The sequence below is a fragment of the Canis lupus genome, chromosome 28 (assembly GCF_011100685.1).
Source record: "Canis lupus familiaris isolate Mischka breed German Shepherd chromosome 28, alternate assembly UU_Cfam_GSD_1.0, whole genome shotgun sequence".
Taxonomy (NCBI): domain Eukaryota; kingdom Metazoa; phylum Chordata; class Mammalia; order Carnivora; family Canidae; genus Canis; species Canis lupus.
The window spans coordinates 23,771,530-23,793,644 of record NC_049249.1 but is presented as its reverse complement, the minus strand read 5'-3'; the positions used below and the strand labels follow the sequence as shown (position 1 = coordinate 23,793,644).

The 22,115-nt window shown below is 38.6% G+C and overlaps 2 protein-coding genes across 4 annotated transcripts in view; one reads left to right on the top strand and one right to left on the bottom strand.

Moving 5' to 3' along the window:
* The first annotated feature begins 194 nt into the window (after positions 1-194).
* Positions 195-16,523, top strand: ZDHHC6 (zinc finger DHHC-type palmitoyltransferase 6). Of its 3 annotated transcripts, none has more exons than XM_038578795.1 (11): positions 195-393; positions 1,507-1,988; positions 3,510-3,601; positions 4,811-4,970; positions 6,635-6,796; positions 8,433-8,486; positions 12,792-12,959; positions 13,985-14,026; positions 14,694-14,839; positions 14,930-14,976; positions 15,894-16,523. In XM_038578795.1, the coding sequence occupies exons 2-11, from the start codon at positions 1,722-1,724 to the stop codon at positions 15,995-15,997; spliced, it is 1,242 nt and encodes a 413-aa protein (XP_038434723.1). In that variant the 5' UTR covers positions 195-393; positions 1,507-1,721; the 3' UTR covers positions 15,998-16,523. The 3 variants fall into 3 exon arrangements, with proteins under 3 accessions (XP_038434723.1, XP_038434722.1, XP_038434724.1); XM_038578794.1 differs by having other exon boundaries at positions 195-457; XM_038578796.1 differs by lacking the exon at positions 195-393 and having other exon boundaries at positions 1,942-1,988; positions 4,903-4,970.
* A 1,207-nt stretch (positions 16,524-17,730) lies between these two features.
* Positions 17,731-22,115, bottom strand: part of ACSL5 (acyl-CoA synthetase long chain family member 5) — a 38,678-nt gene continuing 34,293 nt past the window's right edge. Inside the window, 7 exon segments of the mRNA XM_038578793.1 lie at positions 17,731-18,008; positions 18,723-18,869; positions 19,235-19,306; positions 19,814-19,915; positions 20,564-20,707; positions 21,738-21,854; positions 22,022-22,110. Of these exon segments, the coding sequence (XP_038434721.1) occupies positions 18,729-18,869; positions 19,235-19,306; positions 19,814-19,915; positions 20,564-20,707; positions 21,738-21,854; positions 22,022-22,110 (665 nt within the window). The 3' untranslated portion in view covers positions 17,731-18,008; positions 18,723-18,728.

Below are 22,115 nucleotides of genomic sequence, written 5' to 3'. Positions count from 1 at the left end.
TAAAAATTCGCGAAAGAATAGCGCTTCTATTACTGCCCCCCCTCCCCCAACAAGAAGCTTTCGGAAACCTGAGGATTCTTGGGGGGGGGGGGTCACTGGAAGCTTTTTTTTTTTTTTTTGGCCCTTCTATCTCCTGAAAATAGAGCTCTAAGTCGCAGGAACTTGCTTCCCGAGGGAAGTCTGATGCGGCGAACCTCCCGGAAGTGGCTGTCGCGGGGACCGCGCACTGGGCGGGAGCGGGAGAGCAGCGGCCGGAGCGCCGGCTGGGGAGACGCGCTGGCGGCGCGGCGGGCTCCGCGCTGCAGCCCCGGACAACCGAGATCTGCTTTACTGCTTGCGCGGGCCTGACTTTCCCGTGACGGGGTTGTCGGCGGAGGAGAAGACCCGTTCCGGGTGAGCCCAGGCCGCCCCGGAAATGCGATGGCCGAGGAGCGGGTACCGAGGACCAGGCTGAGAGGTGGGAGTCCAGGCAAGGGATGGAATCATGATTCGGGCGGTGATTCGCCCCGCCCCCCCCCCCCCCGAGTGAGCCCAGAAGCTCCAGAATGTTGAAACCAACCACGCTGGGCGGGATGCTCGTCCCCGAGCGAGAACCTGGAAGCGCTCTGTTCTGCGGCGCGGGCGGGAAATTGAGGCTCGAGCCGTGGCATCTGTTGCGCGAAGCCCCTTATGACCCTGCAGCCGAGATCCTCCCGCCGATCCACGGCTGCCCAGCCCGACACACCCTTCCACGGGTCTTCCGGCGCCCTGCATCCTGCCTTTCCTGTCCCTCGCTCCGGAGGCACTTCCTCATCGTGTTTTGTTTTGTTTTGTTTTTCTTTCTTTTCCCCCAAATATTTTCTTTCGTGTTCATCCTCCTGTGTTCCTCGAGGCCCGTCCCCTCCCCTCCTTTCACTCTGTCTTTGCTTTCACTGGCTCGCCTCTTAACCTTCGGCCCAAATAGACCCTTAAGTTGGGTGTTTTGGCGCGAGCCCAGGCCAACGTGTAGACCGTGTCGGGCTCCTCCTACCTGGCGAATCGAGCCTCGGTTGTTGGAGGCTGTTTGAAACTTCGTAAAAGGATTTCAGCGACTTGGTTCGTAGTGTAGGTTCAGCTGTTACTTGTGAGCTTGGTGCAAGCACGTAGCCTCCTCTCCGGGCCAGATTTCTTCTTCTTCGATGCAGGAAGCCATTGATTCCATCAACCCTCAAGCCCTCTGCTCCAGCTCTAAAACTCTCGGGTCTCCTCCCACCACTCGCTGAACGCCGGACAAGCACTGTTCCCCTGATAAATTGGAGACAAAGGCATAAAAACAACTGTTTTGGAATCAAGTATCCAGTTTATGTACCGTTCAGACTCGAGCCCTACATTGGATCAGATAAAAATAATTCTCTTTGGCGTTTGATGAGGCGCTCGTCCCATAGCAGTGCGCTTGTGAGATGCTTTGGTTTAGATGGTTATGGGCGTTAAATGTAATACAAATTTTTTTTTTCTTTTAACTGAACTTTCTCATTTTGTTTTCTTTAGGTTGGGTTTCGAGCCAAGACCCTGGATTCTCCTAGTTCACATTAAAGAGCTCTGAGGGTGTACCCGTGAAAATGGCGTGATCTGCATTGGCCTCCCACAATTTGAAGGCATGGCAGTTAAGGAACACACGTGGACTCGTGGCACATGGAAATGTGTGCACAGAAAAAGGAAATCTATGATTTTCTAAAAGTAGGAAGGCATTCTTCCTCACCAAAATGGATACATTCTGCTCAGTTATCAAGTTTGAAAATCTCCAAGAACTAAAGAGACTGTGTCACTGGGGTCCCATCATAGCCCTCGGTGTTATAGCAATATGTTCCACAATGGCCATGATTGACTCTGTGTTGTGGTATTGGCCTTTACATACAACTGGAGGAAGCGTGAATTTCATTATGTTGATAAACTGGACTGTCATGATTCTTTATAACTACTTCAATGCCATGTTTATTGGTCCTGGCTTTGTCCCTTTGGGGTGGAAACCGGTAAGAAAAAGATCCTTTAAGATAAGGAACTCTAATGATAATCATATATTTAGTTTATGGTTTATCTACTAACCAATAATATCAGACACAACCTTCTTTTTGCCTTGGTGGAGGTTAAGCATATTATTCGAATTACCGATCATTTAAAGCTCAAAGTGTTTATTTTGTATCTGTTGGAAAGTATTAATCTAAATTAGTATTTCCCAGCAGAGTTTTAGTGAATACTTGTCCTGCATTAAAAGGAATAAAAAAAGAAGAAGAAGAAGAAGGGGCTGTTGAATCAATAGTTCTAAATTTAAGAAATAATGCATGTCATGCACCTCTTAAAATTTCACAATGCAGTTTGGCTCTAGGATCTTTATTCATGTAATACATTAACAGCCCTCAGAACTGAGAAAAACTCTTTAGAAATTGCTGGCTTAAATCGTAAGATTTTAAAACCATAACATTAGGAAGTACAGTATGAATCAATTTATGACTTTTTAAAAATTATAGAAAGTTTAATGAATTTCCATATTGCTTGCTGAGGACTACCACCTGATAGCTTGTTAGAAATGCAGAATCTTGGTCCCTACTGCAGACCTAGAAATCAGAATCAGCATTTAACAAAATCCCTACATGATTCTTAGGTACGTTAATGTTGGAAAAACACTTAGGAGTGTACTATTTAAAGTGGGTACAGAGATGAGTAAGACAATTTCATATTCTGAAAAACCTTGTAATTGCAGAAAGAAACCATGGCACTTGTATAAGTAACTAAACTATAGAAAAGAATGGGATGAATGCTGTTGAAGCTAGAAGGACCTGATCTTTTTCAGCTGTGGACCTGAGGGAGGAGTGGAAATTTCCGTGGATGGGGAAGAAGGCATTTCAATTTATTGGTGGTGGAAGCGTATGACCAGATGTAACGGGTTATGTAGTGCCAATAAGGCTGAAACAAAGGCAGATTTTGGAAGGCCTTAAATGCATGAAGCCATAGGGAGGTATGAGAGGTTTTCAAGCCAAGCTCTGACCTAATCAGAGTTGTGTCATAGGAATATTATTCTGACAATAGACAGTTTGGATTAGAGAGAAACTACAGTAAAGGAAAGTAGTTCGAAGTGATTAAAATAGTGTAAGAGAAATTTCCTAAAGAGCATCAGCTCTAGTGTTTACATCCCCACGGCAAAATACCTGCTACATGGTCAGCTACCTTTTTCCTGAACTCCTCCCAATCTACTTAGAGTTTGGAAAGATAGGACTAGTTACACTCAGGAGCAGTGGGTTTAAGCGGAGCATGGGGAAGAGAAATTAAAAATGACTTGGGTAATTGGAAGAGCGATGCAGCTGTTACCAGAAACTCAAGGTTTAAAAATATTTCAGCTCAAATAAAAGGGCTGGAAACGCAATTAGAATTCCATCCTTAACCCCACCCCCATAAAACAAAATCAAACCATACCAAAGCATTTATTCATAAGACTTGACATGTTATTACTTAGGATCAGATATCTGATGTATTTTTGTTTATATTTTGCTACTAAGGAAAATTCTCAGGATAGCATGTACCTCCAGTATTGTAAAGTCTGCCAAGCATACAAGGCACCACGGTCACATCACTGCAGAAAGTGTAACAGGTACTGTCTTTGCTCCTCACTGGGGACTGATCAACTTTGTTATTGGTCTTCTGTTGTTCTTTTTACCACATCAGTCTTAGTTTTAGTCTCTACAAGGTGGCTTCTTTATAAAAAAAAAAAGTTGTCAAAATACTTGTGTATTTTATCCATTTTATCCGTAAGTCATCAATTTTGATAATAAATAATCCCCACCTTTTTTTGTTATAAGTGAAAAGATTTTATTTATTTATTTATTTATTTATTTTGGAAAAATACACATTTACTTTGCTCCATGCCCTCCAAGAATAAAAAGTTATGCCTTCATGTGTTTCCATAGATCAGGATTAGTTGTGCTTGTCTCCTGTCATCTTGACTAGCGTTAGAATTGTTCTGAGCCTAAATTATAAGGAAGACCTGCCTTTTCTGTTATTTACGTTGACTAACATTTACATTTTATACAAATCTAATAGATGAATTCAGGTGCATGTTATCACAAGTGTTTAACAAAAAACGTAAAGGGGAGAAAATTGAGTCACTATAAGAAATATGAAATAAACTAGAACGTTTTTAAACACCCAGCTATTCCACTGATTAATAAGAAATTTGTGTTGAGAATGTTTGAGGTTTAAGAAAACCATTTGTGGCAAATAAAGTTTGGTATGAGGCCAAGAAATTTTCTTGTAGCAACAAGGGAAGGAAGTTCAGTAAGACTTTGCTTGTTATACCTCATCTTATATTCCATAGTTAGCTTGCTTAGCTCAGAGAATCCACATCTAAAGGATGAGAACAGGAAGGAAGGAAGTTACAAGGTCTGCTGGGTCCCATCAACCCCAGGGGAGATTTAGAAGTGATTTTGTTGAGTCTCTGTTGTATTCCACTTCAGTCACTGCATTTCAGAGCTAGAGGAAGACCGGGAACCCACACGTATTTATAATGAACCTCTCAGCGGGCCTCCTGACTTCTTTAAATAAACTCACTTGTAGCAGACATCTCTTTCTCAGAAGCTATTACAAAGCCTGACTTTTCTTGTGCTGTTTAGAATTTAAAAGAAGTCATGGTTCAGAGTTATTTAAAAACTCATAAAGACTTTGCTTTCTGTTCCATGGAGTATAATTCCTCTGTGACTCATGAACATGCTGGATTCCTATTTGCTTGATCTTCTGAAGACCAAAGTTATTTAAAGTAGATTGGATTTTCTGCCTCATGTTTAATGTAAATTTTTCTTGTTAGATGTGTGATGAAGATGGACCATCACTGTCCTTGGATCAACAACTGTTGTGGTTACCAAAATCATGCTTCGTTCACACTGTTTCTCCTTTTAGCACCACTGGGTTGTATTCATGCTGCCTTCATTTTTGTTATGACTATGTATACACAGCTTTATAATCGGGTAAGTGACAGTGTTTGTTATAAAACCATTCATGCCAAATTAAATGGTAGTTATTTTTAAGAAGTCCCTTTTGGAAATATGATTTCTATGAATTAGGTTGGGAAACAGAACTCTGTTTTACCTGTATATGAATTTCTTTTTTAAAAAAGTATTAAAATTTAATTTTTAAAAAGATTTTATTTATTTATTTATTTATTTATTTATTTATTTATTTATTTAAGAGCCAGAGCATGGTGGGGGGAGGGGAAGGCAGAGGGAGAAGCAGACTTGCTGCTGAGTAGGGAGCCTGAGGTGGGACTCAATCCCAAGACCCTGAGATCATGACCTGAGCTGAAGGCAAATGCTTTACTGAGCTACCCAGGTGCCCCAAAATGTAATTTTTAAGATGAGGAAAATTACTTTGTTTTGGAAACTTACCTTACTAGCTGTAGTTGAAGTTGGTAATATTTTATCACTATATATAAAATTTGTTAGATTTTGTACCTATGATAAGAATAATTGTACCTATGATAAGAATAATTAGAGGGAAAAAAAGGAACAAAAAGAAAAAGACAACACTAATATTTTATATTTCCATCTAATTTATGAGGCAAGTTGTAGTTCTTTTGTTCATTTCTAATTCCAATGTCCGGGGAGGTGGCTCTTGAAGCAGACGCATGTCCCAAAATATCCTCAAGGAGATTAGGTTGACTTATGGACAAGTTGTCCGCAGATAAAGTTCAGAGGTTACAAATTCAATCCCTAAAGAGGCTTGGTGAGTAAATGAGTTTTCCAGGCCTGATGGGGCTGTGGCCTCTGGAGAACACATGCCTTTCACAGGTGGGATAACCCATATTCACCTCATCCAGTTTCTCATGTTTGGAAATCTAGTCCAGTAATACTAAGTCTTCTAGTTTTTCAGGGAAACTCAGAAAATCTGGACTTTTTTAGTATCTCCTGCCTTTTTTTTTTTTCTTTTTAAGATTTTATTTATTTATTCATGTGAGACACAGAGGGAGAGGCAGAGACACAGGCAGAGGGAGAAGCAGGCTCCATGCAGGGAGCCCGATGTGGGACTTGATGCTGGAACTCTGGGATCACGCCCTGGGCTGAAGGCAGATACTCAACTGCTGAGCCACCCAGGCATCCCCATCTCCTACCTTTTAAATTTTGGGACCTGGCTGAATATTTTAAAACATATTACAGATCAGCCAGTAGGCATCAACAGGCCATATTTGGTTGCATTTTGCCAATTTGTAACCTCTGGTTGTGCCACATAAGGGAAGAAGCAAGGAATTCTAAGCTCTTTTTGTTTCTTTTGTTCCAGTGGAAGATTCCTGTAGATATTGAAAAGCAAGGAAAAGATGGATGACACAGTTACAATTTAGATTAATGTCTAGTCCTATTCATGCATATTAATGTTAGTGAATTATGCCTTATGCTTTCTGAGGGGAAATGATTAAGAACAAAAAAAGTAACATTTGAAAATAACTAAGAATGATATCCTCCATATTAGTAGGAGTTCAAGCCCCAGTATTAATTAGAAGCAAATTAGAAATTCACTTGCTTTTAGCCACAGTTTCAGTTCATCATTTGTTGTTCTTTTTTGATCAAGTTGTTTAAATGTTCCAGTAGTCTGAACATTTACATAAACTGAGTATTTCAAGTGTGTGTTGTTTTTGTAGCTCTCCTTTGGGTGGAACACGGTAAAGATTGATATGAGTGCAGCCCGGAGAGATCCCCTTCCAATTATTCCCTTTGGATTAGCAGCATTTGCGGCCACCTTGTTTGCCTTGGGATTAGCTTTAGGAACAACCATAGCTGTTGGGATGTTGTTTTTTATCCAGGTAAGTTTCTTGGTTAACTCTAGCTAAAAGTTGTCAACTTTCGAGCTGCTTATAATGAGAAAGAGATAAAGCCTGCATTAGAAATGAAAATTATTGTTACCTGTTCCATCTAGGTAACTAATCTCTGTACTAGTCAGGTAACTTTTGAAGTAACTTCACCAGAATTTCCAGATAATTTATTTAATTTTTAATATGTTATCTTAGAGTTATATATCACTTTATAGCGGAGAAAGCTCTCCTCACATTTATAGTCTCTTGATCTTCACATCAATCCCCAGAAAGAGCAGAAGAGGAGTATTTTCCCTTCCTTACAGCTGAGTCTTTGAATCACAGAAAGGCGAAATGACTTAACCCAGGATTACCCACTAATGTATTCAGTAGATGTAATTATTAATGCCATTTTATAATAGCATGTATTTAATCATCATCCTTATAATATAGCCAATGTTTATTGAGCACTTATTATGTACAAGACACTGTTTAGGGACATCACATGTAGTTCATTTTATTTCAATAACAACCCTATGGTACAGGTGTTATTTAATGCCTATTCTGGTGAACAACTGCTAATTCCTGAGGCTACAATAATGAAAATGAAAAGTGTCTGGCCCCTAGAGAAGTCACAATTAGCAGTAAACAGTTAATTCTGGCTCATGTGTGTATCGTAGGTTTATGTACAAAGTGCTGTGAGAACACAGAGGAGGAGAATGTGACCCTTGAAGAGATCACAAAACAGTTATGACTTATTTCATTCACTTAATTAGCTTGTTCATGAATTGAAGGCCTGCTGTGGGCCAAGTGTTGTGCTCAACCCTAGGAATGTGATGAAGACTCCTTGCACCTGAGTGTTTGTACTGTGCCACACTGCCTCTGGACACAGCCAGACTGAAAGAAAAGGCAGGCCTCGCATAGAATCAGAAATGCTGGCTTCAGGACCCTTGTGCATCACCCCACTCTTTTAAATTAAAACTCATTGTTTTTAAAATATGCTGGTTTTGGCTATACTTCATGTTTTTCTATTAGCCTGGGATCAAATTTTTTGAAAAAAAACTCCCCGAATGCCTCTAATTAATAATCACATTAGAAGTAAACTAAAACCCTGTGGTGTAAATGGCCCCATTAGTGGAATTTGTTATAGCTAGGAGAATTGATTAATTGAATCAAGTCTGAATATATTCAGTTTTTGAGGCAAACAATATCTGGGTTGACTGAGATACTTTCTTATAGTAAATAAAGTAATCATAAACTTAAGGTTAATTAAAGATAATGATAAGACATCTTAATAGCAAAGTGTACAAGTACTGATTAAATGGATTATACCAATGTTTTATTAATACTCTGGAAACCTTATTCAGAAGATAGCACTTAAAACATGAAGCTTTATTAAAATAGTGGATTCAGATTTGATTATGGATTGCCATAATCATCTTGTGGAAAGGCATTGTAGTTCAGGGCTTCAGAACAAAAACTTGAGAGTCAGATGGACCACACCCTGAGTGTGTTACTTAACCTTTGGTATCCTGGTCTCTTCATCAGTGGAATGGAGCAATAAAAACTCTCATAGGGTTACTATGAAGATGATAATCTTAACCAAAGTTTCATCATAAAATTTTACTGTTTATCATTTAATTTTCAGATGAAAATAATTCTCAGAAACAAAACTTCTATTGAATCATGGATTGAAGAAAAGGTAAATTTTAATAATTGTTTCCTTAATCTCAATAAAGATTAGTTCATAGGCCAGATTAACTAATAAATACCCACAAGTGAAAACTTCACTGTCAGATGGCTTTCTTAAGTCATTTGCTTGCCACATAAAAGGTAAATATAGGAAAGAAATATTTTGATTCATTCTTGGTTTAATATAATGCCCACAGAAATTTGCTTCTCATTCACCCCGAGTTGCTGAAGATGCCTAAGCCATACATTAAACCATTTGGCCATTATTTCTCAGATTAGGGGTGAAGATAGGCTATTTGGAAAGGAACCTCACTCCTACCAAGGTGCCATCAAGTTTTTTTCAGTGCTTTATAAGCCATATCAGATTGGGCTTATTGTTACCTGTTCCATGTATAGCTTGCTACAGACCTCACAACCTTTAAACGCACTCCATCCTATCTTGTGATTCTATTGTAAAAAGTCAATCTGACTACTTTGCTCCCTGCTTGAAGCTTCTCAGAGCTTCACCGTCACTGTAGCAGGGGTTACAAACCCAAATGCCTGCAGGGGGCCAGGGAGATAACTTCGGTGACAGGAGCTAGTCCTGTGTACTAAAGCTGCCTAGCAGATGAAGTTGACTGTTGTCATAGAAGTATTTTCTCTTCCTTACAGGTGAGTCTTTGAATCACAGAAAGGTGAAATGACTTAACCCAGGATTACCCACTAATATATTCACTAGATGTAATTATTAATGCCATTTTATAATAGCATTGGTGGGTACTCACCCAGTATTGTGAAATCATCTAATTCTTTTTCTAGAAAAGTAATAGATCTGGATTTCTTTGACATCTCTTTTCTGTTTATAAATATTAGCGAGCAATTCAAATTAACAAAAATCTTCGGGGGCCAAATAAAACACACCAGTAGGACATATTTAGCCCCTTGGCAGCCAGTCTGCGAACTTTAATTTACAGCAGTAGGTTCTCAAACTTTTTGGTCTCAGGAACCTTTTTACATTCTCAGAATTGTTAAGGACACTAAAGAGCTTTTGTTAATGTGTATAATGTCTGCCGGTGATTGCCATATTTTCTGAGAAGAATTTTGAAGATTTATTATTTCATTTAAAAATAATAAACCCATTATATGTTTAAAAAAAGCATATTTTTAAAAATTATATTTTTCAAAGTAAAAAATAAGAGTGGCATTGTTTTATAATTTTACGAATCTCTTTAATATCTGACTTAACAGAAGACAGTTGGATTCTCACATCTCCTGCATTCAATCTGTTGAGATATGTTGCTTTGATTGAAGTATATGAAGAAAATCCAGCCTCACACAGATAAGTAGGTAGAAAAGGAGAGAGTATTTCAATAGGCTTTTTAGTTAATAGTGAATGTTCTTTGATACTACATGAAAACTTAATAAGTGATAGTTTTGAAAGGTTAGTTGCATGTGAGATGTGAAGCTGTATCAGTAAACATTTTGTAGTCTTTTACATTTCAGTCCATCAGGACATCTTGCTCTTTGAATGGACTTTTTTTTTTTTAATATTTTATTTATTTATTCATGAGAGACACACAGAGAGAGAGGCAGAGACACAGAGGCAGAAAGCAGGCTCCGTACAGGGAGCCCGATGCAGGGCCTCAATCCCGGATCTCCAGGATCACACCCTGGGCTGAAGGCAGTGCTAAACCACTGAGCCACCTGGGCTGCCCTTTTTTTTTAAACTCACATATGACTTTATAACATCAGGTATTGGTTATTTGGAAAATACAAAAATACAGTTTTATAGGGTTATTCAGATTTTCCAGATGTTGACACATTCATTCATATCACTACCAATTTTATGGGGGAAGATCTTTAGATTTTGGAAAGCTGTCAAGCTCATAGTGGTGGATATAAATTTTCCAAAATTCTAATTTTCACTTGAAAGTCTTAGTTTTTTTTTTTTTTTGAAAGTCTTAGTTTTTTATTGGCAACAAATAGTTGTTTATGTTGAAGTAACAACTTGACTTCATTTTTGAGAAAATTTCTGCCTAATATTGAAGTTTCAATAACCTTAGTTTGTTTTATTACTCATTTTTTCAAGTAAAATTAGCATTATATAAAAACAGCTGGCTACACAGCGTTTGTGAGTTCACAGCTCAAACACATGTATTCCTTGAGATAAGCACTTTGGCATACTTTATGTGTATTCCTATCTTGTCACACAGAATATTGAAAGGACATCTACTTGAGAGTTGAGATTTAATAAAAATCATAATTTTTATTGCATCAAGGACATTCTTATGTTATGTAAAACTTTGTTGTTTTTTTTGAGTTATGAGTATGTGTAATGGTGAAGAATACAATATCTACTTACACAAAGTGGTGCCACCACCTTGATTTCTGCTTAAGGTACTAGCAGTTTAACCCACTCTTGCAAATGTCAATGCAATGAAAAAGACAAATAACATCTTAGTATTAAAATGAAAGTTGTTTGACTTTGTTGAACTTCAAGAAAAGGTCTTGGGGACTGGAAGAGCTGTGCAGAGCATGCTTTGAGAACCATTGATACACATTTAAGTCCAAGCTCCTTAGCTTATGCATAATTAAATCCTTCATGTCTTCCCTGTTTTTTTTGCCTGATTTCTTCTGCCTCAAGACTTAGTTTAGGTGTCATTTCTTCTGAAGAACCTTCCTTGAATCTTCGTAGATTAGCTAAGTAGTTTTTTCTTGTCTTTCCCATAGCACCTTTTGTTCACCTCTGTTCCCCACCCCCCCTTTTTTTTTTCCTCTTTTTTTGAGAGTGTGAGCAGGGGGACGGGGAGAGGGAGAGAGAGAATCCTGAGAAGGCTCAACACTCAAGCAAGAACCTGATGCAGGGCTCAATCTTAAAGCCCTGAGATCAGGACCTGAGCTGAAATCATGAGTCAGATGCTTAACTGACTGAACCCCCCAGGCGCCCCACCTTTTAACACAGTATTAATAGAATCCCCCCAGCTTCGCTGAGTGCTTCTCTTAGGCAGAGACCAGGGCTCAGTCATTTTTGTAAACAACTCTTATCCTTACCACTATTCCTTTGTTAATAGGCTAGATCTCTGTTCTTTGAGACTCTTGTCCATTTTGAAGACTCTGAAACTTTTGTTTATTAAAAGGGAAAATAAATTATCCTTTACTGTTTGTGGGGATTTACAATTTAGTAGATTCATACGCACATAGTTTGATAATAGTTTTAATCGAATTAACATCAATATTACTTTATAAGTAATTGCAAGAGGCCTTTCCCTAAGATCTTGTCCCCTGATAAAAAATATTTCAAGGTATAATTTCTAGTTAGCATAATATATCATGATTAGATTAATAGTTTTTTTCCTAATAACCAAGGCTCTTCATAAAGTGCTGTGCCAAATCTAGAAGATTTTAAAACTGGCACTCTGTTGCTGACTAAAAAGTACAAGTAAGTGATTATATTAACTTAATAGAAAATTCATCAAAATTAGGCACTAAATTTTATACAAATTTTACAAATGTACAACTGGGTTTGTACACTCATGGGAGGAATAAATAAATAATGTGTCTTTATACCACTAGATGTCAGTGGAACTAAAGAAATTTTAAGCCAGTGTATCTCCTTACGTTTTTAAAGTGATCAATTTAAATGTCTAGAATTTATGCAACCTGAATATTTATATATATATGCATAAAATGTACATAGAAATACATGTATAAGTGAGTACATATACACGTGTAACAGCATAAAAAACTGAAAGAAGAAAAAAAAAAAGAAACTGAAAGAAGATCTACACATTTCTCCTAGTTTTTTAAAAAAATAATTTTCAGAAAATGATGCCTCCCCTCATACCTCTTTACCTGGCCATTCCCACAGATGTTTTTGCACCCAAGAAACAAGTGCTGCCTTCTGGATCACCCCTGAAACAGTTCCTTTCATCCTGAATAAACTCTTGCTTTCTCTTAAATCTTTTTATCAACATCCCTTCTTTCCACCTGGATTCTTTTATTAGCTGAATGACCAAGAACAGTGAGGATTTGTTATATGTGGAATAAAGCTATTTTTTAATTTATTCAAAAATGCTTGTTCCTGAATAAGCCCACCTAGACATTTCCTGAATGACCTCATACGAGATTGGCATTGAATAGCAAGTTCCTCTTACGTGATGGTAAATTTTGTGTATCTCTTTTATGTACACTGACACTACAACAAGGAGGTAGCATTTTTAGGAGTGATACAAATCTGAGGACTAAATGTATATTACTATCAAGACTGTCAATAATATATCACTTAAAGCCCTTCGAGGCAGAGACATCTACCATCTTACCTCTTTGTTACCCACAGGCTAAGGATCGAATTCAATATTACCAACTAGATGAAGTCTTTGTTTTTCCCTATGATATGGGAAGTCGATGGAAGAACTTTAAACAGGTATTCACATGGTCAGGGGTCCCTGAAGGAGATGGACTAGCATGGCCAGTAAGAGAAGACTGTCACCAGTACAGCTTAACAGTAAGTGTTTCTGTTCAGATAATCTTTCCTTTCTGTCTCCCTTCTTCCCCTTAAGTTTCCCTTAACTCAGATGACATTTTATAGTAAAATAAGTCATAAAATTTTTTTCAGTTTGGCAAAAATAAATCTAAGTTAACAATCCTAAAGCACTCCATATATCCTATCTCTCTTTTTCTTTAAATCTCTCTGTAATTCTCCATACATGTGAGATAGAGTCCTGATCCCTTCACTTAGTTATAAAATCTGGCCTAAAGCTGTCTCCAACTACTTCCTAATGGAAATCACCCTTTCCAGTCCGCCTGGTTTCCTCAGTGAACTCCCTGTGCAATCTTGCACCTGCCTCTGTCTATGCTGGTTTTTCTGTCTTGTATTACCTCTTCTCTATAGGAAATTATCAAGGCCGGTGTCAGCCCCACCTCATCTGGATGTGGCCCTTAACTATGTGCCACTGTATGGCGCACATGAGGTCTCATATTTTCATTTAATTCTTATATCTAATATCTTTAATTTGACAAGATTCTAGTACAGAGACCATGAGTTATCTTGATTTCCCCTACTGTATCTAATATAGTACCATTTAATAAATTGTTGCTGAATAAGTGAAGAAAAGTGAGTTGAAATGATTTTTAGTGGAGACTTGCAGATAAATTTTGCAGTCTGTCTACCTTGTCTGTAAGGAATCTGAATGTCTGGGTCATCTTCACCTTCAGGACTAGCCTAGAAGCCTCATGAGGGCAGTGAGCACATCTCCCCTCTTCCCTGGGCCTTAGCAAATGCTCAGTGAGTATACATAGATTAAAACAGTAGAATACAGGGAAGGAAGCCCCATGTCAGCTCCAACTCTCAGTCATAGTGCCTACTTTTCTGAAAAAAACAAAAACAAAAAAACAAAACATGTGGCCTTTGAATTGTCAGCACTGTGAAATGCTGGAAAATTGGGAGTTTGTCATGTCACTGTGATACAGTAAATGGCACAAGGCTGTTTTCAACACTAAGATAACATTTTTTCTTATGTCTCCAAACAGATTGAACAGTTGAAACAAAAAGCAGATAAAAGAATCAGAAGTGTAAGTCATATTTTTTGCAATTATACTAGTTTCTTTTCCTTTTGTCAGGCTCTATACTTCTGTGTAGTTTTCAAAATTGCCTTTGTGTAGAAGCCAACTGTTGGCTTTTATTAAATAATATTTCTTAGTATAACCGTTGAAATTTGATACAATTCACTTTTGTTTTCTTTTAAATAGTTTAGACTGGAGGTTTAGAGGGAATGTAGTCCGCTTATATTGCCAACAGGAAAGTAATTATCCTCAATATAGCTCATTAGTGTGAAATTCATCCTTATACTTCTGCTGTACAATATGATGGCCACTAGGCGCATGTGGCTATTTAAATTTAAAGTAATTAAAATTAAATTAAAAATTCACTTCCTTGGTTGCACTGGCCACATTAGAAGTGTTCAATAGCTACATGTGTCTACCACAAATATGGGACATTTCTGTCATTGCAGAAAGTTCTGCTGGACAGCACTGCTCTAGAACTTAATTCTTAGCTATGTGCTTAAAATGCAGGGTAAGAAAAGCCTGGAAAACTAGAAACATCAGTTGCCTCCTATAAAGGAACTGGGAGGGAAAGACTTGTCACCTGATACTTTGGATCTGCCTTTAACAACTTAAATTCAAATTTACAGAAATTAAGGGGTAAATGTTAAATTGTTTTTCTGATTACTGATGACAGGTGCGGTATAGAGTAATAGAGGATTACAGTGGTGCCTGCTGTCCTTTGAATAAAGGAATCAAAACGTTCTTCACCAGCCCCTGCACTGAGGAGCCTCGAATAAGGCTACAGAAAGGGGAATTCATTTTAGCCACAAGAGGGTTACGGTGAGTTGTAGGAAGTACTGAATTTCTTCTTTAATGATGAAATTAGCATCTAACCTAAAAAAATTAATTTTAATCTTTTAAATATTTCAGATACTGGTTGTATGGAGATAAAATTCTTGATGATGCCTCTGTAGAAGGTATGGAAATGGAAAGAAATGTTTAATAGACAAGGTTGCTAATTCCAAATTTTGCAGGAATAACTCTTGTAAACACAATCAGTGTCACATGCATTAGGAAATAGACACATCATCAAGCAAGAAAAAAAGACTTCTTATAGAAGTGCTTCACTTGTGATATTGAAGTCCCCAACAGCCCTTACTTACATTTCATTGGTGAGGAAACTGAAATGTAGAGAGACTGAGCACTTTGCCCGAGACCACACTAAAAACAGGTAGAGCCAGGGCTCCAATCCAAGAAGCCTGGCTCTAGAACCTGTACAATAAACCCCTCTACCATACAGTCCCTCTGTGAATGAATATTCCCATGAAGTTATTATGGAAACTGATGGATTTGAAATTGTGTCTTCAATTTTTTTTTTTTTTTTAAGTTTTAGGATTGTTCTTTCTTAAAGCAAAGATTAATCCCAGATGCTTTTTCTAAAACACTAGGTTAACCGTGAATTAACCCCATATAACTGCTTAGGCAACCTGTTAGAAAAAAACCTACATGTTAGTAAAAAACCTAAGAAGGAAATTCATAGACGCTGCAGGGAGGTGGTTCCCTGGAACAGATAAAGTATGACATTGGGCCCAGAACACCACAAGCATGCATGTGCAAGTGAATACCCATATTGAGAAGTCCATCCCCTCCAGCTCTACTTCGGGTTGTTCTGAATCACATAAGCACCTTTCCAGATAATGACATTTGGGAAATACTGGTTTTTTTTAGCTTGTTAGATAGCATTTTAAAACTATTTTTTTTCTCAAATTGTAAAAGATGGTAAAGGGAAAAAGTAAAGCAGAACTAAAAACTTATTGATTTGAATAGGACTTATAGGGCTCAGCGGTATCATTGTTGTAAATCTATTTCACGTCAGTTTCATTTCCTCCATCAGGTGTCTCACGAATCAGAGGCTGGTTCCCTAGAAACTGTGTGGAGAAGTGTCCCTGTGATGCTGAAACAGATCAAGCCCCAGAGGGCGAGAAGAAAAATAGATAGCCACTGTTACAGTAAAATTACTCTTTAAATCCTCTCCATTACTTGAAAATTGTACATATTACTACAGAATTATGCAATGACCCTACTCTGGGCAAGGTGTTCTTTTCTTCAAAGGTGCCCTAGTGCCATAATCTAAATATTTTTATTACCATTTTGAAATGGAGAAGCCATTCTGCACATGCCTTTGAATTTCTGCCCCCTCTTTGCCACCTCTTCCTCTCCTCAAAAGGAAAAACACTTCACCCAAGTAAGTCAGTTGCATTTTCTCTAGGATTTTTTTTATGCTGTGCACACTATGGACCTCACCTGCAGATAGAGTTCCCCCGTTTGCCAGGAGCATCTGCATGTGATGCTTTTATCTTGTTTCCCCCTCAGTTGATATTTCTTATATAATATTCTAGATACTATAGAACATAATAAGTCAGATTCAATATAAGCTTAAATTTTATTACCTGTCTTTTAATAATGCAAATTTTTGTCAAATCAAATAAAGGTCAATGGATGTTCTATATAAATCCAGTTTTTACTTAAAGCCTCATTCTTTGGGTTGACTAAAAAGATTTATCTTCATTCTTTCTGGAAAAACTGCTCTACTACTTATGAAAAATCGGCATCTTTAATCATGAGTCTTAAGGTATTCAGTAAATGAATTAATGGCATATTGAGATCACAGCATTCTGGGAGACTTTCAACCTAGCGAGCTTCAGCTAGTCATGTACACTTGAATCTCTCAAAACCCGAAACTCATGCAAAGGGAAGGATCTAAGCTGGAGGATTTGGATGCTTAACGTTGGGCTTGTCCAAACACAAGTAGAATGAGAGGAGTCACCCCCTCCCATACTAATTATTTCCAAGGCAGGGAACTTGAGCTTTTGGAGGGTTGTAACAGTTAACGTTAAGGAAAGGGCATTTGGCGATTTAGCAGTATATGAAACATGACTCTGTCCCCTTCTAGTGATAGGTGGGGAGGTAGACAGCAGCAAAATATGCATCAGATGGAATCATGGATTATGAAGAAAGCAGGTAAGATGGTCTGATGGAAGTGACCTTTGAAGCAGTTGAAGGGATAAGTCACGTGCCTCTGGGAGTAGCTGCGTCTTAGAAGAGCCAGAACAGGCAGGAATGTGCCTGGCACCGTTGAGGAATAGGAAGGCAGCCAGTGTGGTTTTAGTTGGAGGGAGGGAGTAGGAGAGGAGGCCAAGGAGGTGATAGGAGCTAGACCATGGAGGGACCCTGTAAGTTAATTCTTGCCTTCCCTTTGTTTCAGATACCCAAGAATAGACATTTCTTCAGTTTTTCTGGGTTTAGGGTCTAGAAGGACCATCCAGGAATGTTCTTACTTCCAATTAGAGGACAGAAAGAAACACCATTCAAGACGAGAGCAACAAAGATGGTAAAGGAGGAAACTGAATAGTGTGCTTGGTTGGAGTTTAGGCTCAGCTGGTATTTGTTTTAATATTCACAGCTGGGGGACGAGAAGGTCTGGTCCTCTCCACATTGCCTTCAATAGCCACCAATCTTGGTTGTGTACTAGAATCACCTAGGGACCTTTTAACAATCCCTATGCCCAGGCTACATTTCAGCCAGAACACACCCAGTCATTTCTAGGATCTCTGTAAACCCCTCCAGTGACTCCAGTCTGGGAGCCACTGGCTTACTTGATTGCTAAGTGGTCCTCATCTAAGTGGATTCTGATTCTTATCATAGTCTGTGAGGAAACACACACCACAGTGTACATATTTGCAGTAGTTTATTTTAAAGACTTTACAAGTGGAAGCAACGTGTGTTGTCTGGGGGTAAGGCATGGAGGGAACTGGAGTCCAGCAGAGAAGAGATCAGTCAGTTCCTTCCCAGAAGACAATCCTGTTGTGGATGTTTCATGCTTGCCCATTGGTCTTCTATTCCCAGTTCAGATTATTTTTCCCACAGTTCTAGCTAGCTTCATTTACGGAAAAGTGCACTTGACGTGAGTTTAAACTCCTTCCCCCAGAGCTTCCAGCTCAGCAGCAAACTGTAAGGAAAAGATTTACAGATACTGCTGTAGATTAAACACTTAATGAACATTCTTTTTGGACATGTTATAGACCTCACTTTTTAATTCTCCCAAGTCAGAAAAACTAGTGAGTTTAGGAAATGTTCAGTATAATCAAGCTTGCCTTCTGTAGACATGTTCGTGTACACAGAAATTAGTTTCACAGATATGATTGATATTAGTAATAGGTTATAAGTTGATTAAAAATTTCAGTGGTTTTGAGGAATAGTTAGAAACCATGAATTATAATCAGTTTTTAAAACTTAAAGGTCTCGTAATTTAAACCTTGGAAAGCTTAAGGGTTGGGACTGTGAACAAGGTAGGCTTACTGTCAAACAGCCAGGAAGAAGTCACTCTGGCTCTTGAGCTCGTTAGTGGTCACTTAAAGGTTAGAAGTTATGAGGAAGGGACAAAGAATAACAAATGGACCTTGAAGAAAGGCATGTTGAAGACCTAAAAACCTAAATATCAGCAACATTTAAGATGGGAAGGACAAGATTTATTTAGTTTAGGGCCAAGCTTTTACATATAACTCTCACAATATTTTTTAAAAAGACTCCAGACTATGGTTTTTATTAATTTAGTAGGTAAAATAAAAAACAGGAGGAAAGACAGAAAATGAACAGAAAATTCATTTTTAATACATATTCCTACAAGGCAGGCTCCCTCTGAGCCCCCTCCAGCTCTAAGTACCTTAACCTACTCCTGGATGTTCTCATACAGGCTGTTGATTTGGGTTCGAAAGTACTTGGAAAGCTCTCCCCGCTTTGCTTTCAGTGTTGGTGTCAAGAGTCCATTTTCAATGGAAAATGGCTCTAGTTGAAGAAAGATGTTTTTGACCTGGAAGAGAAGATGCACACACACATACACGTTTATTAGTGATTCAGACTTCTTCGTAGAGCCCTCTGCATGCCATGTAAAGAAGTTGATACAAGTGGGATTGATGAAGTGGGAGGATAGACAACAGTAATGCATGCCCATTTCCCCAAACTGATAATTTGGGAAAGAAGCGAGAATGGATAATAAATGGCAAAAAGAGGATTGTACAAGTAAGTATAAAAGGTCACTGCCATTTGTACTTAATGAGTTAATGGTACAAAATCTCAAATCAATACCTTGGGAATTACATTGAAACTCTATTTTAAATGCAAACATTAAAACTTTAGTATGACTTGAGAGACCAGGATTACATCAGTAGTACATACCTGCTCAAAGGACTTAAGACCACCGTCTTTCCCAACTTTCTGCAAGTCTTCTAAAATGGCTTCCCTTACATTCTAAAAATATAACACACAGCTTAAAGCATGGCTGGTTTGAAAAAAAAAGACCAAATGAAAGGCTAAACGTGAAACAACTCAAAATGCCTGCAAAAGCTCATCAGGGTAAAAGCCAGATATAGGCATATGTATGTACAAGCATGTCTAATGCTTAATATAGCTCAAAAAAAATAATGAGAAGGAAAGGCAAATCTAAATGTTAACAGGGATGTTTTCCTCTGGATGACATTTTTTGAATCTCTATTCTCCAATTTTTTCCCCCATAATGAACATACTATAAAAAGAAGAGAGGGTTTTTGTTTTTGTTGTTCCTTTTTAACTTCCCATTCTATCCTCCAGTCAAATAAAACCAGTCAATCTATTTCAGCTAAAGCCACCTATCCCAAGTGCCAGAAAAGTCTGTTCTTCAAGAGAGGAAGGCATGATTCATGCTTAAGTTGGTGAGGCCTCTGCTCTCCCACAATGGGCCCCATGGGTGTGCATAGAACTTTCTTGGGCAAGACTTACATTGTTTTTGCACAGTTCTTCGAGGGAGCCTTTAACCCCAAGTTTGGCTACAAATGATGGCAGTACTTCTGGGTCAGGAACCACCACTCCCACTAAGGAGGACTATAGAAAGGAAACAAGGCATGAGGGCATGTGAGAGCTGGGATTGTGGTGTCCCACAACAGATGAAGACACCAGGATTCTATCTTTGTGGTAGGTACTTCACAAGACCTCAGTTCAATACAGTGTCTTTTATATCCTATACATTCTTTTCTCACCATATATTTCAAACCCTTATGGAATTCTGATTCCATTTTCCTACTCAATATATTTTTACAAAAATGTTCTATTAAATTTGATGATTCAAAAGGAAATGATGTTCAGCGTTAAGCCTAAAGCATCTCTGTTCTTTTTCCAACCCCTACACACTCCCCAAAAATTAAGTGTAAGCACAATATGTACAAAATAGTTTATTGTGCCAGAGGAATTCCCACTGTACTGGGAACTAAGTGTGACATGAGGACCTTTGTTACTAAATTGTTACCCGTTAGAAGAACCATTGTAACAATTCCATTGACTTGTTCACAGACTCCATCATAAACAATTTTCTTTTTATAACCTATGTATTGTCTTGAGGATTGGAGTGTGACTTCACTTCTTGGTTTTATAAGCTCAAATCTCATCCTCAATCCACCTATACATATTTCTTGTAGCTACAGGAACCAGCATGGCCTGTCCCTGAAAATGGCTATCGTTAATATAATATATTACCCGTAAGCTGTCCCCGTGCACAAAAATTTGTGACACTGGTCTACTCCTGATGTAGATATTTTCTATCTTCTCTGGAGCAATGTATTCTCCTTGGGCCAGCTTGAAAATGTTCTTTTTACGGTCAATGATCTTCAGAGTTCCATTCTATGGGAAACAGATAACAGTATCAGTGTTTTTGAGCCCTATGGGTGAGGTCAGTGGCAAAGTCACAGGTATTTTCACAGGTAAACTTCATTCCCTCTAGAGACTTTTGAGCAAGCTTTCATTTCTCTTTGTTGGCTTTGGGGAAAGAGAAAGGGAGCAGCTTCCAGCAAGAACCTGTCTATACTGTTTTGTCCTTTTGGAGAGTCATTATGCAGCCTCAGAAAGCATCCCCAGGACCTTCTAAAGTTGTAGAAATGGTTGCCTCATCCAGGGAAGAAACTTGGCAGCTCTGAATTTCCAATTACTTAATTTCCAATTATTCCATTTCCAGAACTCTCAGGAATAGGGAAGGAGTTATCTTTACTAAGACTTTGAATTATTTAGATCTCCCCTCTCCTTGACTCCTTTTGTGTATCAGTCCTCTTAAATTCTGAAGCAGGCTAAGGTAGCTTCACTGTCCTAATGCTAATCAAGCAAGTCAATAATTGTGCTTGGTAGGGCTGACCAGCTACCAGAGGTCATTTGCGGCTTCATTTCTCTGAGTTAATTGGTCCAAGGGCTTAGGTTCTTAGTGATTTGAATTGTAGAACTGGGACAAATGGCAAATACAAGCCACATGATCACACCTCTGAAGTAGGACAATAGGATGGGATGAACCAACCATGGAACCATCAAGAAGGCTGACTCCAGAAATCATCCTTCAATTCAGCCTAACGGATATTATCTGGAAGTGACTAATAAGGCTTGGCCCTCTCTAACTCTAGTGTGGAGACTTACTCAGAATTACATTTTTGATCCATGAAAGAGCTGGGACTAGACCACAGATCTCCCACCTAAGTTCTTCAGCTGTATTATTCTCCTCCTTATAGTATGAAGATGCCACAAGCCATGTAGGATACAGATAGGATACAGACCCAACCCTTCCAGCTGCCTCAGCTAATTAATCTACTTGCATCTCTGCCCATCTTGCATATTATAATCTTTTCAATCCAACAGCAGAAGCTCCTAGAAATTTTGAAGAAGCACCCACCGGGAGCCAACGACCAATGTCTCCTGTGTGAAGCCAGCCATCCTCATCCAGAGCTTCCTTGGTTTTCTCAGGATCCTTCAGGTATCCTTTGAACACATTGCTGCCCTTGATGCAGATCTGCACAAGAAAGCAGAGGATGGTTAAGAGTGGCAAAGGTTGCACCTCCCAGCAGAGGCACTTCAAGTCAAACCCAAGTCTGCTCACATCACAGCTGTGTGCTCTTTGTGACATAAACATCTCTACCGTGATTGTCTGGGCATGACTACAGAGTATAATCTACCCACCTCTCCTTCATTGTTCACTGAAAAGTAGTTCATGTCAGGTACATCTTCTAGCTTCACATGATTGCAAGCCAGGGGGACTCCAACATGCCCTAGA

What these genes read in the sequence shown, in the direction of transcription:
- ZDHHC6 (XM_038578795.1), top strand. Translation starts at nt 1,722, where the DNA reads ATGGATACATTCTGCTCAGTTATCAAGTTTGAAAATCTCCAAGAACTA. An exon ending in TCCCTTTGGGGTGGAAACCG is followed by an intron (nt 1,989 to 3,509) that starts GTAAGAAAAAGA and finishes TTTGCTACTAAG; the next exon opens with GAAAATTCTCAGGATAGCAT. An exon ending in ATACACAGCTTTATAATCGG is followed by an intron (nt 4,971 to 6,634) that starts GTAAGTGACAGT and finishes TTGTTTTTGTAG; the next exon opens with CTCTCCTTTGGGTGGAACAC.